The sequence below is a fragment of the Oncorhynchus clarkii genome, chromosome 1 (genome assembly GCF_045791955.1).
Source record: "Oncorhynchus clarkii lewisi isolate Uvic-CL-2024 chromosome 1, UVic_Ocla_1.0, whole genome shotgun sequence".
Taxonomy (NCBI): domain Eukaryota; kingdom Metazoa; phylum Chordata; class Actinopteri; order Salmoniformes; family Salmonidae; genus Oncorhynchus; species Oncorhynchus clarkii.
Genome location: NC_092147.1, coordinates 4,178,809 through 4,196,051, shown reverse-complemented (window position 1 = coordinate 4,196,051; position 17,243 = coordinate 4,178,809). Strand labels below are relative to the sequence as shown.

General features: G+C 44.7%; 1 protein-coding gene across 1 annotated transcript in view; it reads left to right on the top strand.

The window, feature by feature from the left end:
* Positions 1-2,895: 2,895 nt before the first annotated feature.
* The window catches only part of LOC139414751 (solute carrier organic anion transporter family member 2A1-like), an 85,613-nt gene continuing 71,265 nt past the window's right edge, over positions 2,896-17,243 (top strand). Inside the window, exon 1 of the mRNA XM_071162434.1 lies at positions 2,896-3,028. Within this exon, the coding sequence (XP_071018535.1) occupies positions 2,972-3,028 (57 nt within the window). The 5' untranslated portion in view covers positions 2,896-2,971. The remainder of the gene's footprint in view (positions 3,029-17,243) is intronic.

Genomic DNA, 17,243 nt, shown 5'->3' with positions numbered 1-17,243 from the left:
ATACCCTTGTAAAACTGACCATCCTACCAATCCTCGACTTTGGCGATGTAATTTACAAAATAGCCTCCAATACCCTACTCAACAAATTGGATGCAGTCTATCACAGTGCAGTCCGTTTTGTCACCAAAGCCCCATATACTACCCACCATTGCGACCTGTACGCTCTCGTTGGCTGGCCCTCGCTTCATACTCGTCGCCAAACCCACTGGCTCCATGTCATCATAGCATCTCCCACCTGTAGCACACGCTCCAGCAGGTATATCTCTCTAGTCACCCCCAAAACCAATTCTTTCTTTGGCCGCCTCTCTTTCCAGTTCTCTGCTGCCAATGACTGGAACGAACTACAAAAATCTCTGAAACTGGAAACACTTATCTCCCTCACTAGCTTTAAGCACCAACTGTCAGAGCAGCTCACAGATTACTGCACCTGTACATAGCCCACCTATAATTTAGCCCTATCAACTACCTCTTTCCCAACTGTATTTAATTTATTTATTTATTTTGCTCCTTTGCACCCCATTATTTTTATTTCTACTTTGCACATTCTTCCATTGCAAAACTACCATTCCAGTGTTTTACTTGCTATATTGTATTTACCTTGCCACCAAGGCCTTTTTTGCCTTTACCTCCCTTCTCACCTCATTTGCTCACATTGTATATAGACTTGTTTATACTTTATTATTGACTGTATGTTTGTTTTACTCCATGTGTAACTCTGTGTTGTTGTATCTGTCGAACTGCTTTGCTTTATCTTGGCCAGGTCGCAATTGTAAATGAGAACTTGTTCTCAACTTGCCTACCTGGTTAAATAAAGGTAAAATAAATAAATAAAAATAAGGGCCCGATTCAGACGTCGATGCCTTACCTACGCACTTCTCAGTCGTTGATATTCAGACTTACCTTATGGAGGTGTGTAAATGGGCTTTGCGGGGCCCTGGTTCCCTTGCGCGATGAATAGATTTTATTCAACTGTTGAAAACTCTCCCACTAGCTGGCCAACTGTCAGCGCTGGACTGTCAGCACATGGCTGCAGAAGCCTATAGGGGTCGACACATTTTCAACCCAAGTGGTAAAGGCACAGCATTTCATAGACTTCACTGCGGGAAAGTTGATATGCTTTAGTTTGCTGCTATAAGACTGGGTTTCACATTTGTCTCCAGAGTTTTACAAGGTAAAATAGATCTAAAACAAGTGTCATTTATATTTACAATTCCCTTTTCCAAACGGATGACTCCTTTAGCTAGCTGTTATCAATATATCTTATCGAGTAGTAAATTACAGTGCGTGGAGAGGGGTGTTATTTCTAATCAGGGAGAAAAAAAAAAGATGTTTTAAAAAAAGGTTTATCAACATGTGAAAATCCCAGAAATGTTCCATTTGCTAAAAAAAAACATATTTCTCATGTTGTGCACATTTGTTTACAGTTACATTTTTAGTCATTTAGCAAGACGCTCTTATCCAGAACGGCTTACAGTAGTGAGTACATACATTCGAATTTGTAATAGTCACTCGTGGGAATCGAACCCACAACCCTGGCGTTGGAATCTGACATTCTCTACCAACTGAGCCACGTTAACATCCCTGTTAATGAGAATTTCTCCTTTAACTAGATAATCCATCCACCTGACAGGCGTGGCCTATCACGAAGCTCATTTAAACAGCATGATCATTACACAGGTGCACCTTGTGCCGGGGATAATAAAAAGGCCACTCTTAAAATGTGCCACACAAACGTCTCAAGTTATGAGGGAGCGTGCAATTGTTATGCTGACTTCAGTAATGTCCAACAGAGCTGTTGCCAGAAAAAAAAAAAAAAATGTTCATTAAGTTTTACTGGAGTTTAGAGACTTATGTCATGGAAAGAGCAGGTGTTCCTAGTGTTTTTGTATATACTCGGTGTATAACAGCAGTAACACAAGCTCAATCAAGGTCCAAAGTAACGCCTCATTTGATGTGAATATTTTCTAACCTGCCAGAGTACATCGATAAACTAGAAATCTTTCACGTTGTCGTTGATTTATTGTAGTGTGTGTTCCCTGCCCCCCTTTTTCTTCCTGCCTTCATCTTAGTAACGGTTCCCACTGTGTGTTGCTGCTAAGCCTTTCATTGGCTTTGTTGGAATAACGACCACACATTTTTGTTTTTCAAACAGGTGATGTGTAAGGCTTTGTGTGTGATTTATCAGAAGAACACCGATTACCATTGGGAACCGCCTGTTGGATGTTTGTCTAGGGAGAGAGGGAAGGGTGTGTGTGGGTCTGTCTCACTTTCAAAGGGATTTTGGGGGCGGTATGGTTGACCAATAACTTAGCTAATTGGTCATTCTCATTGATGACACGAAGGTCAACATGTAACAGATTGGTGGTAATGTATGTCTCTCAGCCTAGACCCAGACTTTTCACCTTTGCATCATATCCATAAAGTTATGTTTAAATTATGTCTATAAAAAAAACTTTTTGAAATGCTGAACTGCTAAAGAAACATTTGTTGGATGGTCAATTTTTAAAACGTTTTAAACTGAACTTTTTTTATTGAAAATTAAATTTAGATACAGTAATGCAATTTAAACATTGACTACACTTGTGTAGAACTATATACCCTGTTTAATAGATGTTTGTTTAAACAATTACATAATTTGTTTCTTACCGTTGAGTAAAAACAATCATTGCGCGGCGTGCGTAAAAACAGGTCATGTGTGCCGAATACGGTCTTTCATCATTGCGTTCAAAACAATGCGCGCGTGGAGTTGTGGGCTGAACCCGGCCTCGTTACATCACTGTGAGCCATAAAAGCTCATTTGAGACTCACCAGAGTAGAACTGTGGGACAAAGAGAGAGAGAGAGAGATATTTTACCCCCTCTGACTCCAACACGGAGAGACTCACTCATTTCCCCCACTCTCAACAGCTGAGTTCAACGCGACTGGACTCTCTCTCTCTCTCTTCTCTGGATACCTTTACTCTTCATAGAAAATGGAGATTTATGTCAAAGATATGAAGAAACCAAGATCAGTGTTCAGCAATATAAAGGTATGTTTTTATTATTCATTCATGTATTAGGGATATTTATGCTGTAGTATGTTTAGGATGTAAATTACTTTGTTGTTGTTGTTGTTGTTGTTGTTGTTGTTGTTGATTTGAAGAGAGAAATGTACCTAAGCAAACATATCCAAAAATGTCTCATAAGAGATTTTCCAAGTTCGCACCTCTGATTTGAATTGTAATGGCAACTTTATAAAATCTTTTTAATGAGCAACTTTCTGAAATCTTTTAATAGCAATTTTCGGTCCATGCTGTCACACTAAGGTACCGAGGTTGAGCCAGGAAGTATTTACAATTAACTTCCCTAGTGTCGTGTTTTTTTTGTTAGTTTTTTTTACCATAGAAATTATATAATTAAGCAATAAGGCACCTCTGGGATTTGTGGGATATTGCCGAGGTACTATGGCTAATGGTTGTTCATAACCCTCCCGTGGTCCTGGGGGTCAGAGTGACCCAGGCCCTGAGTTTCGAGGGTTCTCTCGCTGCGCTGTGGTCCTGGGGGTCAGCGTGACCCATCCGCTCAGCCAGCCAGCCAACACTAGCAAGGCGTGTGCGTTATTGTGTGTATCGTGTGCGCTCCCCCCGCTGTGCTGCGCCGTGGTCCTTTGGGCCAGGGCTCCACTGAGTTTCGAGGGTTCACCCGTTGTGTCGTGGTCCTGGGGGTCAGCGTGACCCAGGCCCTGCGTTTCGAGGGTTCACCCGTTGAGTCGTGGTCCTGGGGGTCAGCGTGACCCAGGCCCTGCGTTTTGAGGGTTCACCCGTTGTGTCGTGGTCCTGGGGGTCAGCGTGACCCAGGCCCTGCGTTTCGAGGGTTCACCCGCTGTGTCGTGGTCCTGGGGGTCAGCGTGACCCAGGCCCTGAGTTTCGAGGGTTCCCCCGCTGCGCCATGGTCCTGGGGGTCAGAGTGACCCATCCGCTCAGCCAGCCAGCCGCCCAGCCAGCACTAGCAAGGCGTGTGTTATTGTGTGTAGAGTGTGAATTGGGGACTCCCCCGCTGTGCTCGGGGTCAGAGTGACCCATCCAGGGCTACACACGTCCAGACATGCCCCGCTGTGTGTGTGTGTGTGTGCGTGCAAGAGGACTGCCCAGTGGTGCACGGGTGAACTGCACACACGGCTACACACGCGACAGGGGCCATGTCGTCTCCCGCGTAAGCTGGCCGTAGAGAGGATACTAATAATGTCAGCGGCACACAAAGTGCCGCTCAGTGGACCCGATCGGTGGACCCGAGGCGCCATGGCCGTCCGTTTCACCGCAGCACAATTCCTAGAACAGATCTTCTCCTGCGTCGACCAAGAAGACTATTCCGAGGAGGAAGAGGTTTCAGAAGGGGAAGACGCGGAGGAACGCAACCCCGACCAGGCGTCTTCGTGCTCTTCGGAGGAAGCCCACGAGGACGAACGCGAGGACTAGACGGCCTCGGCTCGAGCCCAAAGGGAGACGCTGCTGTCGAAAAACGGCAAAAACAAATGGTCCCCAGTGGCCTACGGCCGCCGCAGGGCCCAGGTGATCCACCACGAGACCCAGGCCCGCGACATTGAGTCTGCCTTCCACCTGTTTGTCACAGGTTTTGTGGAAATGACGAACCTGCACGGGGCCAGAAAATACGGCGACGGCTGGCGACCTGAATGCCTACGTAGGGCTGCTGATCCTAGCGGGCGTCTACAGGTCCCGGGGCGAGGCCAACCTGTGGGACGCCGAGAGCGGCAGGACCGTGTTCCGAGACACCATGCCTCTCAAGGTCTTTCACAGGTACTCGAGGCTGCTGCGATTCGACGACCGCCAGTCGAGACCCGTCAGACTCGCCACGGACAAACTCGCAGCCATACGAGAGGTCTGGGACCTACGCGGCTGCCGGCCTTCTACAACCCGGGGTCCGAGGTGATAAGCAACTGGTCCCGTTCAAAGATACTGTGCGTGTATTTGTGTGTGAGTGAGTGTGTGTGCATGCGTGTAGAGAGAGCTGTGTACAACGTAGCACTCATTGGCCCCAACGAGCCGGTAATGACGCCAATCTCTTCTCCCCTTGCCAAAGACCGTTGTCCTTTCCGTCAGTACATCCCCATCAAAGCCGGCGAAATACGGCATCAAGTCGTGGGTGGTCTGCGACGCAAAGTCCAGCTACGCTTGGAAGATGCAAGTGTACACGAGCAAGGCGGCCGGCGGAGGCCCCAAGAAGAACCAGGGGATGCGCGTCGTCCTCGATCGGTCAATGGGACTGAGCGGTCGCAACGTCACGTGTGACAATTTCTTCACCTCCTACGAACTGGGACAGCGGCTCCTCGAGAGGGACCTCACCGTGGTGAGCACCGTGAGAAAGAAAAAGGCCGAGCTCCCGCCGGCGCTGCTCGAGTCAAAGGTCAGACAGATCCTGTCCTCCAGGTTTGCCTTCACGCCCACCGCTACTCCTAGTGTCCTACCTGGCAAAGAAAAACCAGAACGTGCTGCTTCTGAGCACGCTGCACACAGAGGCCCGAGTCAGCGATCGCCGCAACAGGAAGCCGGCCCTCGTCCTACACTACAACAAGGGCGGCGTGGACAACCTGGACAAGGTGGTCGGCACATACAGCTGCAGACGGATGACTCCCCGCTGGCCCCTGGTCGTCTTCCACAACATCCTCGACGTGTCCTCCTACAACGCCTTTATCATATGGCACGAGATCAAGCCTGACTGGATGCCTCGCAAGCGGAACAAGCGCAGGGTGTTCCTGGAGCAGCTGGGAAAGGCGCTCGTCAAGCCGCTGATCCAAAGAAGGCAGCATCTCCCCCGCACCGAAGCACCGAAGTGGCGTCAACGTTCTACAGGGTGCTACGGCGGCTCCTGATCAACAACCTGAGGAGCCCGCCGCTGCCCCGGCCGCTGCCCCATGCACTGCCCTGGCCACCGGGGCAAGTAAGAGGAAGAGGCGTCAGCTCTGCCCACCCAAGAAGGACTCCAAGACACACACCGCGTGCTGCAGGTGTAAGAAATACATCTGTAAAGGCTGTTCACACGCATACTGTCACACTTGCGCCCATCGGGCCTTTAGCCAAGACGGGACAGGGTGACCCGGAGGACGCGGGGTCTAGACACAATACGAGGACGACGGGAGGGTTAAGCACGATGCAGCGCGGAGTGCTTGGATATAGCCCATAGCTGTGGTATATTGGTCATAAACTACCGATCCCAGAGGTGCTTTATCGCTATTATGAACTGGTTACCAAAGTAATTAGAACAGTAAATAGTCATTTTTAGTCATACCCGTGGTATACGGTCTGATATAACACGGCTTTCAGCCAATCAGGGATCAAACCACCCGGTATGATTCTAATGGTATTTGATGTATATTCTTGCTTAATCATGTGACATGTGACATGTGACATCCTTGAAGTAGAAGCCAAGTTTGTGTGTCGACCATTTACCCTGATGATGGCTTGAGTCCAACGTTTTTTTTTTCATTTTATTTAAAATTATTATTATTTTTTAACATTTTTACATACATTTTGGCCTCAAGCCACAGTGGTGGAAAAAGTACCCAATTGTCATACTTTTTAAATTTATTTTACCTTTATTTAACTAGGCAAGTCAGTTAAGAACAAATTCTTATTTACAATGACGGCCTAGGAACAGTGGGTTAACTGCCTGTTCAGGGGCAGAACAACAGATTTGTACCTTGTCAGATTGGGGATTTGAACTTCCAATCTTCCGGTTACTAGTCCAACGCTCTAACCACTAGGCTACCCTGCCGCCCTGCCTTTTACTTGAGTAAAAGTATTTGGTTTTAAATATACATAAGTACAGTGGTGTAAAGTACTTAATTCAAAGTCATTTAAAGTACTACTTAAGTAGTTTTTGGGGTATCTGTACTTTACTATTTATTTTTTCTGACTACTTTTACTTCACTACATTACTAAAGAAAATTACTCCATACATTTTCCCTGACACCCAAAAGTACTAGTTACATTTTGAATGCTTAGCAGGACAGGAAAATTGTCCAATTCACACACTTATCAACAGAATGTCCCCTGGTCATCCCTACTGCCTCTGATCTGAAGGACTCACTAAACAGAAATGCTTCCTTTTGTAAATTATGTCTGAGTGTTGGAGTGTTCCACTGGCTGTCTGTAAATTATGTCTGAGTGTTGGAGTGTTCCACTGGCTGTCTGTAAATGATGTCTGAGTGTTGGTAGTGTTCCCCTGGCTATCTGTAAATGATGTCTGAGTGTTGGAGTGTTCCCCTGGCTATCTGTAAATGATGTCTGAGTGTTGGAGTGTTCCCCTGGCTATCTGTAAATGATGTCTGAGTGTTGGAATGTTCCCCTGGCTATCTGTAAATGATGTCTGAGTGTTGGAGTGGGCCCCTGGCTATCTGTAAATGATGTCAGAGTGTTGAAGTGTGCCCCTGGCTATCTGTAAATGATGTCTGAGTGTTGGAGTGTTCCCCTGGCTATCTGTAAATGATGTCTGAGTGTTGGAGTGTGCCCCTGGCTGTCTGTAAATGATGTCTGAGTGTTGGTAGTGTTCCCCTGGCTATCTGTAAATGATGTCTGAGTGTTGGAGTGCGCCCCTGGCTATCTGTAAATGATGTCTGAGTGTTGGTAGTGTTCCCCTGGCTGTCTGTAAATGATGTCTGAGTGTTGGAGTGTTCCCCTGGCTATCTGTAAATGATGTCTGAGTGTTGGAGTGTTCCCCTGGCTGTCTGTAAATGATGTCTGAGTGTTGGTAGTGTTCCCCTGGCTATCTGTAAATGATGTCTGAGTGTTGGAGTGTTCCCCTGGCTATCTGTAAATGATGTCTGAGTGTTGGTAGTGTTCCCCTGGCTATCTGTAAATGATGTCTGAGTGTTGGAGTGTTCCCCTGGCTATCTGTAAATGATGTCTGAGTGTTGGAGTGTTCCCCTGGCTATCTGTAAATTATGTCTGGGTGTTGGTAGTGTTCCCCTGGCTATCTGTAAATGATGTCTGAGTGGTGGAGTGTTCCCCTGGCTATCTGTAAATGATGTCTGAGTGTTGGAGTGTGCCCCTGGCTATCTGTAAATGATGTCTGAGTGTTGGAGTGTGCCCCTGGCTATCTGTAAATGATGTCTGGGTGTTGGAGTGTTCCCCTGGCTATCTGTAAATGATGTCTGAGTGTTCCCCTGGCTATCTGTAAATTATGTCTGGGTGTTGGTAGTGTTCCCCTGGCTATCTGTAAATGATGTCTGAGTGGTGGAGTGTTCCCCTGGCTATCTGTAAATGATGTCTGAGTGTTGGAGTGTGCCCCTGGCTATCTGTAAATGATGTCTGAGTGGTGGAGTGTTCCCCTGGCTATCTGTAAATGATGTCTGGGTGTTGGTAGTGTTCCCCTGGCTATCTGTAAATGATGTCTGAGTGGTGGAGTGTTCCCCTGGCTATCTTTAAATGATGTCTGAGTGTTGGAGTGTTCCCCTGGCTGTCTGTAAATGGTATTGGAGTGTTCCCCTGGCTATCTGCAAATGATGTCTGAGTGTTCCCCTGGCTATCTGTAAATGATGTCTGAGTGTTGGAGTGTACCCCTGGCTATCTGTAAATGATGTCTGAGTGGTGGAGTGTTCCCCTGGCTATCTGTAAATGATGTCTGAGTGGTGGAGTGTTCCCCTGGCTATCTGTAAATGATGTCTGAGTGGTGGAGTGTTCCCCTGGCTATCTGTAAATGATGTCTGAGTGGTGGAGTGTGCCCCTGGCTATCTGTAAATGATGTCTGAGTGGTGGAGTGTTCCCCTGGCTATCTGTAAATGATGTCTGAGTGGTGGAGTGTTCCCCTGGCTATCTGTAAATGATGTCTGAGTGGTGGAGTGTTCCCCTGGCTGTCAGTGTTGTTGATGAAAAATGAAATGGTGCCGTCTGGTGTGATTTATATCAGGAATTTTATGTATAGCATTTACTTTTACTGAAGTATGACATTTGAGTACTTTTTCCACCTCTGTACTTTTAAGTACATTTAAATCTGATACTTTTAGACTTTTACTCAAGTAGTATTTTACTGGGTTACTTTTAGTTGAGCCATTTTATATTAAGGTATCTTTTACTTTTACTCAAGTATGACAATTGAGTACTTTTTCCACCTCTGCATAAGTATTAAATGTAAAAGTACAAATCATTTCACATTCCTTATAACACCTCTTTATAGATCGGTGCCCCTTCCACGGGACCGTTGAGCTAACGTAGGCTAATGCGATTAGCATGAGGTTGTAAGTAACAAGAACATTTCCCAGGACATAGACATATCTGATATTGGCAGAAAGCTTAATTTCTTGTTAATCTAACTGCACTGTCCAATTTACAGTAGCTATTACAGTGAAATAATAACATGCTATTGTTTGAGGAGAGTGCACAGTTTTGAACTTTTAGTTAATAATAAACCAAATAGGCACATTTGGGCAGTCTTTTAATAATTGAACAGAAATTCAATGATTCATTGGATCAGTCTAAAACGTTGCACATACACTGCTGCCATCTAATGGCCGAAATCTAAATTGCACCTGGGCTGGAATAATACATTATGGTCTTTCTCTTGTGTTTTAAAGATGATATACAAAAAACATTTAAAAAATATATATTTGTATTATCTTTTACCAGATCTATTGTGTTATATTCTCCGACATTCCTTTTCACATTTCCACAAACTTCAAAATGTTTCCTTTCAAATGGTATCAAGAATATTAATATCCTTGCTTCAGGGCCTGAGCTACAGAAGTTGGATTTGTTATTTTAGGCAAAAAAAATGGGGGAAAAAGGGTGGATCTTTAAGAGGTTCTAAGGACAATTGTAAAGGTCACATGATCATGTAAGAAAATACCTACTTAAAAAATAGGTCATAACTACATTAGTGAAATACTACTGATGTAATCTAGATTTATGTTGGCTAGTGTTACACCTGCCCACAAGGAACACTGGCTGAATCAATGTTGTTTCCACGTCAATGAAATGACGTGGAACAAACTTGGAATAGACGCTGAATTGACGTCTGTGCCCAGTGGGTGGATTGTTCAGAATATTGCTTCAGTACCTGGCAACAACTATTCCTGGAATGTCTTCTCTCTTTTTCTGGTCTGTGTATGTGAGTGCTCTTGTGTTTGTCAAACTATGTTTGTGGGTATCTATGATCTACAACGTGTGTGTGTGTGTGTGTGTGTGTGTGTGTGTGTGCGGTCGCTATCTGTGACCACTAAATGGGGTTAATGACTAATGTCCCAACATCTGCTCTGACATCAGTGTGTCTCTGTCTCAAATAGCATCCTAAACCTTGCATAATAGACCATCATTGTAAAATATTACATTGTTCTTAAACTGACTTGCCTAGTTAAATAAAGGTTTTATATATATATATATATATATATATATATAACCCACTACTTTTGACTAGGGTCATGTGCCAAATGGAACCCTATTCAAATGGAACCCTATTCAAATGGAACCCTATTCAAATGGAACCCTATTCCCTACATAATGTAGTGCACTTCGTTTGACCAGAGCCCTATGGGCACAAATGGAACCCTATTCAAGTAGAACCCTATTCAAATGGAACCCTATTCAAATAGAACCCTATTCAAATAGAACCCTATTCAAATAGAACCCTATTAAAATGGAACCCTATTCAAATGGAACCCTATTCAAATGGAACCCTATTCAAATGGAACCCTATTCAAATGGAACCCTATTCAAATGGAACCCTATTCAAATAGAACCCTATTCAAATGGAACCCTATTCAAATGGAACCCTATTCAAATGGAACCCTATTCAAATGGAACCCTATTCCCTACATAATGTAGTGCACTTCGTTTGACCAGAGCCCTATGGGCACAAATGGAACCCTATTCCCTACATAGTGCACTTCGTTTCACCAGAGCCCTAGTCAAAAGTAGTGTACTACATAGGGAATAGGGTGCCATTTGTGTCGTAGGCTGTCACAAAGAGGTGATCTATGATTTTACTACCCCATTTATAAAAAATAAAAAAAATGGTGCGTAATAATAACATGAATATCCAAATATTATGGACTAGGCTCGCTAGGCTATTGGCTCTTTAACTTGTTGAACATTCCGATCCCTTCCATCTGATGATAATGTATCAAACATGGAATGCGTAACAGGTGGAATGTCTTTTTTTTTTTGTACACTTTTTAAGCCCATTATAGATATAAAAACTTAACTGTTGTTTTTCTGAGCCAGACACTTTTTGCATTTTATTTGACCTTTATTTGACTAGTCAAGTCAGTTAAGAACAATTTCTTCATTTACAATGACGGCCTACGAACAGTGGGTTTAACTGCCTTGTTCAGGGGAACAGTGGGTTAACTGCCTTGTTCAGGGGAACAGTGGTTTTAACTGCCTTGTTCAGGAGGCAGAACGACAGATTATTTTACCTTGTCAGCTCGGGGGGATTCGAACTTGCAACCTTTCGGTTACTGGCCCAACTGAATTCATCTTCAAATAATATTTTTGCAGGAATCTCCTTGCGAATGACTTTGCCGAAGATTGTATCTCCGCCGGGCTGGGCAACCTGGTTAGCCACTAGGCTACCTGCCTCCCCACTTTTTTACTGAACGTCTGAATTCATTTGAGTTTCCTATGTTGTTAGTCACTGAAAAAGGAAATAAAAGAATTGAGGGTTCTCCTTTTGTATTGCCAGGGTAACTTGCATAAATGCAGTTAGTCATACTGAAACAAAGTATTGCCAAACCTGCAGCAGACTGTAGTAAGACTGATTTCATAGAAAGAGAGAACAAAGAAATGTCTCCATGACTCATTGAGTCTGCAATATTAACAAATACACTGAGTGTACAAAACATTAGGAATGCCTCTTTTCCATGACATAGACGGATCCCTTATTGATGGCACTTGTTAAATCCACTTCAATCAGTGTAGATGAAGGGGGAGGAGACGGGGTTAAATATATATATATATTTTTTTGCCTTGGGACAATTGAGACATGGATTGTGTCTGTGTGTCATTCAGAGGGTGAATGGGGAAAGGCAAAATATTGAAGTGCCTTTGAACAGGGGCATGGTAGTAGGTGTCATGCCTTAAGTACGCCTATCTGGCTATCTGTAAATGATATTGGAGTGCGCTCCTGGCTATCTGTAAATGATGTCTGAGTGTTGGAGTGTTCCCCTGGCTATCTGTAAATGATGTCTGAGTGTTGGAGTGGGCCCCTGGCTACCGGTTTGTGTGTCAAGAACTGCAACGCTGCTGTGGGTTTTAACGATCACACAGTTTCCCATGTGTGTGTATCAAGACTGGTCCACCACCTGAACGACATCCAGCCAACAGCAGCAGCCCAGTGGTCGAGAAACAAGACTGGTCCACCACCTGAACGACATCCAGCCAACAGCAGCAGGCCAGTGGTCGAGAAACGTGTCATTGATGAAAGAGCACAAATTGTGCAGAGCAACAGACAGGCTACAATTAGTCAACTGTGACAGTCCAGGGCAAAATTTACCGCTCAAAGACTGCACAAGTTATCCGTACCTTGACGCAAATTGGGTGTGGTAGCCAACAACCTTAGATTTCTGATTTATTTCAGCAAATAAAAAAACAAGAAACTATAGTTGCAGTGGGCTAAGGAATAAAAAACACTTGGACAATGGGGAATTGTAAAAACATTGATGCATCCCAGTTTGGTGCTTTTTACTGGGTCTAGGCTATGGAGAGAACCAGTACATTGGGTCCATCATGCTACGTGTCAACATTTGCAGGCTGGTGATGTGATACGTTTTTCATGGCATAACATCGAGGCCCCTTGAGAAAAGTGGAACAATGTTTGAATGTAATTCCCTTCATAACTAAGTTGAATGTCTGAAGCTATATTAACAACAACTACGGATATATTTCTATTGAAATATAATTTATCATCAGAGCTGTTCTCTAGAGCCAGCATTTGGCAGCTTACAGTACTACTTGTCATTGTGTACGTGTTGTAACAATGTAAACTGACCCTCTCTGATGTGTCTGATATATGATACAAAGAGGAGTTGGTATGGAGAAGGGCTGTCAGACTCTGTCCAACACTGGAACTCAGGAACTCAGGAACCCAGGAACACAGGAACTTGGGAACCCGGGAACCCGGGAACCCGGGAACTCGGGAACACGGGAACACGGGAACTCGGGAACACGGGAACTCTGGAACACGGGATCTCGGGAACACGGGAACTCTGGAACACGGGATCTCGGGAACACGGGATCTCGGGAACACGGGAACTAAGGAACTCTGGAACATGGGATCTCGGGAACACGGGATCTCGGGAACTAAGGAACACGGGAACTAAGGAACACGGGAACTAAGGAACACGGGAACTAAGGAACACGGGAACTAAGGAACACGGGAACTAAGGAACACGGGAACTAAGGAACACGGGAACACGGGAACTAGGGAACTAAGGAACACGGGAACTCGGGAACACGGGAACTCGGGAACACTGGAACTCGGGAACACTGGAACTCGGGAACACGGGATCTCGGGAACACGGGAACTAAGGAACTTTGGAACACGGGAACACGGGATCTCGGGAACACGGGATCTCGGGAACACGGGAACTAAGGAACACGGGAACTAAGGAACACGGGAACTAAGGAACTCTGGAACACGGGAACTCAGGAACTCGGGAACACGGGAACTAGGGAACTCGGGAACTAAGGAACACGGGAACTAGGGAACACGGGAACTAAGGAACACGGGAACTCGGGAACACGGGAACTCAGGAACACGGGAACTCAGGAATTCCGGAACTCAGGAACACAGGAACTCATGAACACAGGAACTAAGGAACACAGCAACCCAGGAACACAGGAACTAAGGAACACAGGAACACAGGAACCAAGGAACTCAGGAACACAGGAACACAGGAACTAAGGAACACAGGAACCCAGGAACACAGGAACCAAGGAACTCGGGAACACAGGAACTCGGGAACACAGGAACTCGGGAACACAGGAACTCGGGAACACAGGAACTCGGGAACACAGGAACTCGGGAACTCGGGAACTCAGGAACACAGGATCTCAGGAACTCAGGAAAAAAGGAACACAGGAACTAAGGAACACAGGAACTAAGGAACACATGAACACAGGAACTAAGGAGCCCAGGAACCCAGGAACACAGGAACTAAGGAACACAGGAACCAAGGAACACAGGAACCAAGGAACACAGGAACCAAGGAACACAGGAACCAAGGAACACAGGAACCAAGGAACACAGGAACCAAGGAACACAGGAACCAAGGAACACAGGAACCAAGGAACACAGGAACCAAGGAACACAGGAACCAAGGAACACAGGAACCAAGGAACACAGGAACCAAGGAACACAGGAACCAAGGAACACAGGAACCAAGGAACACAGGAACCAAGGAACACAGGAACACAGGAACTCAGGAACACGAACTAAGGAACACAGGAACACAGGAACACAGGAACACAGGAACTCAGGAACTAAGGAACACAGGAACACAGGAACACAGGAACCAAGGAACACAGGAACACAGGAACTCAGGAACTAAGGAACACAGGAACACAGGAACACAGGAACTAAGGAACACAGGAACTCAGGAAAAAAGGAACACAGGAACTCAGGAACACAGGAACTCAGGAACACTGGAACTAAGGAACACAGGAACCCAGGAACTCCAAATCCACTGTGAGCCTGAGTTTATTTCAGGGTTCTCACAGGGAACAGGGTAGGACTGCGGTAGGTCCCTTTAGATACAGATTAGTTCTGTGGATTGGCCGTTATTGCAAATCCTAAACCCTATGGTACATAGACACAGACACACACACACACACACACACACACACACACACACACCCAGACCAGGTGGTCCAGCTCAAACTCCAGGTGCTTACAACAGGAATGTGCTGTGTGTGTCATGTCTGGATGATGAAGTGTAGTGGATGAAGAGGGTCTGATTACTGTTTGTGTGCTGGCAGCATTGGGACCCTTCCACTGCCGAGTGTCTTAGAGATGAATTAAAATGAAACGAACACGGACACATCATTTACTACCATCACCTCTTCATAAACAGTGTTGGGGTATGAGCCATACAACTAACTGGCTTATGGTTGTAAACCAGAAAAAAATATTGTTTTCTTATCAGACTATTTCAGATAGTGTCTCCTTGTTTTTCACTACTTTTCAAAAAAAAAAATGTTTTGTTCATGCTGAACATGGCCCTCTTCTCAGATGTGAAAACTCAGGGTTAATATACAGTATGTCGGCATTAAAAAACGATTTCATAGAAGCCGGGAGGCGGGGGTGCAAAGATATTAAACAATCTGGGGAAAAAAACAAACATTAATCTTTATGGGAAAGGGAGTTTTTGTGGTGTGTGTGTGTGTGTGTGTGTGTGTGTGTTTTATAGAAACCCCACAATGTTTATTATGTAGAAACATGTTTAATGGTCAAACTGTCAGAACGCCTAGGCACCCTTGCACACTATATGTGATGACAGCTAGTTTTAATAAAACAAAAATGATAAGGGAGGAATGTTAATTCATCATAACAAAACAAAAATGATAAGGGAGGAATGTTAATTCATCATAACAAAACAAAAATGAATTCACGCAAAGACAAATTAGTGCAAAAATCTTGTGATCTAGGCCTCTCTGAGAAAATCCAACCATTTGGCTACCTTACTCTAGGACAGGCAGGGATTATCACGGAACATAATTACAAATCATTTGTAGACGGCAAATTGACCACACGAAAACCCAAACGGATATAATGTTAGACCAAAATATAATCATTTCAAACCTTGTTTTTACGATCACGTCTCTATATAATGCGTGGAAGTCTACTTGGGAACAGATTTCATAAATTAAAAATCACGTGGAGCTGATTTTCTGGTGTTTTTACATTCTTCTACTGTCCAACAATGAAAAGTTTATTATTATTATTATTATTTTTTGCTCAGAATACTTGGGGGGCCAAATAAAAGCAACTGCAGGCTTGACAGTTGGGGAAGGGCATTCAAAGAGTTGGTCTGATGGGACCCGGTGATGTCATCGCCCCCCCCCCCCCCCTCACCCCCATCCCTCCCCCGTTGAGGAACAATAGAGAACTAAAGACGAAAGTCCCACTGGTGATGTCATGACATACAGTTGAAGTCGGAAGTTTACATACACTTAGGTTGGAGTCATTTAAAAACTTGTTTTTCAACCCACTCCACAAATGTCTTTGTTAACAAACTGTAGTTTTGTCAAGTCGGTTAGGACATCTACTTTGTGCATGACACAAGTCATTTTTCCAGCAATTGTTTACAGACTGATTATTTCACTTATAATTCACTGTATCACAATTCCAGTGGGTCAGAAGTTTACATACACTTAGTTGACTGTGACTTTAAACAGCTTCGAAAATTCCAGAAAATTATGTCATGACTTTAGAAGCTTCTGATAGGTTAAGTGACATCATTTGAGTCAATTGGAGGTGTACCTGTGGATGAATTTCAAGGCCTACCTTCAAACTCAGGGCCTCTTTGCTTGACATCATGGGAAAATCAAAAGAAATTAGCCAAAAACATTGTAGAACTCCACAAGTCTAATTCATCCTTGGGAGCAATTTCCAAACGCCTGAAGGTACCACGTTCATCTGTACAACCAATAGTACGCAAGTATAAACTCCTTCCTGAGCAGCTGTCATACTGCTCAGGAAGGAGACGCGTTCTGAACGTACTTTGGTGGGAAAAGTGCAAATCAATCCCAGAACAACAGCAAAGGACCTTGTGAAGATGCTGGAGGAAACAGGTACAAAACTATCTATATCCACAGTAAAACAAGTCCTATATCGACATAACCTGAAAGGCCGCTCAGCAAGGAAGAAGCCACTGCTCCAAAACCATAATAAAACAGACTACGGTTTGCAACTGCACATGGGGACAAAGATCGTACTTTTTGGAGAAATGTCCTCTGGTCTGATGAAACAAAAATAGAACTGTTTGGCCATAATGACCATCGTTATGTTTGGAGGGAAAAAAGGGGGAGGCTTGCAAGCCGAAGAACACCATCCCAACTGTGAAGCACAGGGGGTGGCAACATCGTGTTGTGGGGGTGCTTTGCTGTCAGAAATGGTGAAAAGCTGAGTTTAAATGTATTTGGCTAAACTTCCGACCTCAACTGTACCTGGACCATGTTTTGAGTTGTGTTTTATTTTCAACCTGTGTATGGGTTTAAAGGTCAATCAGGTGAACAGGAGACTGGAGTGCTACTTTAC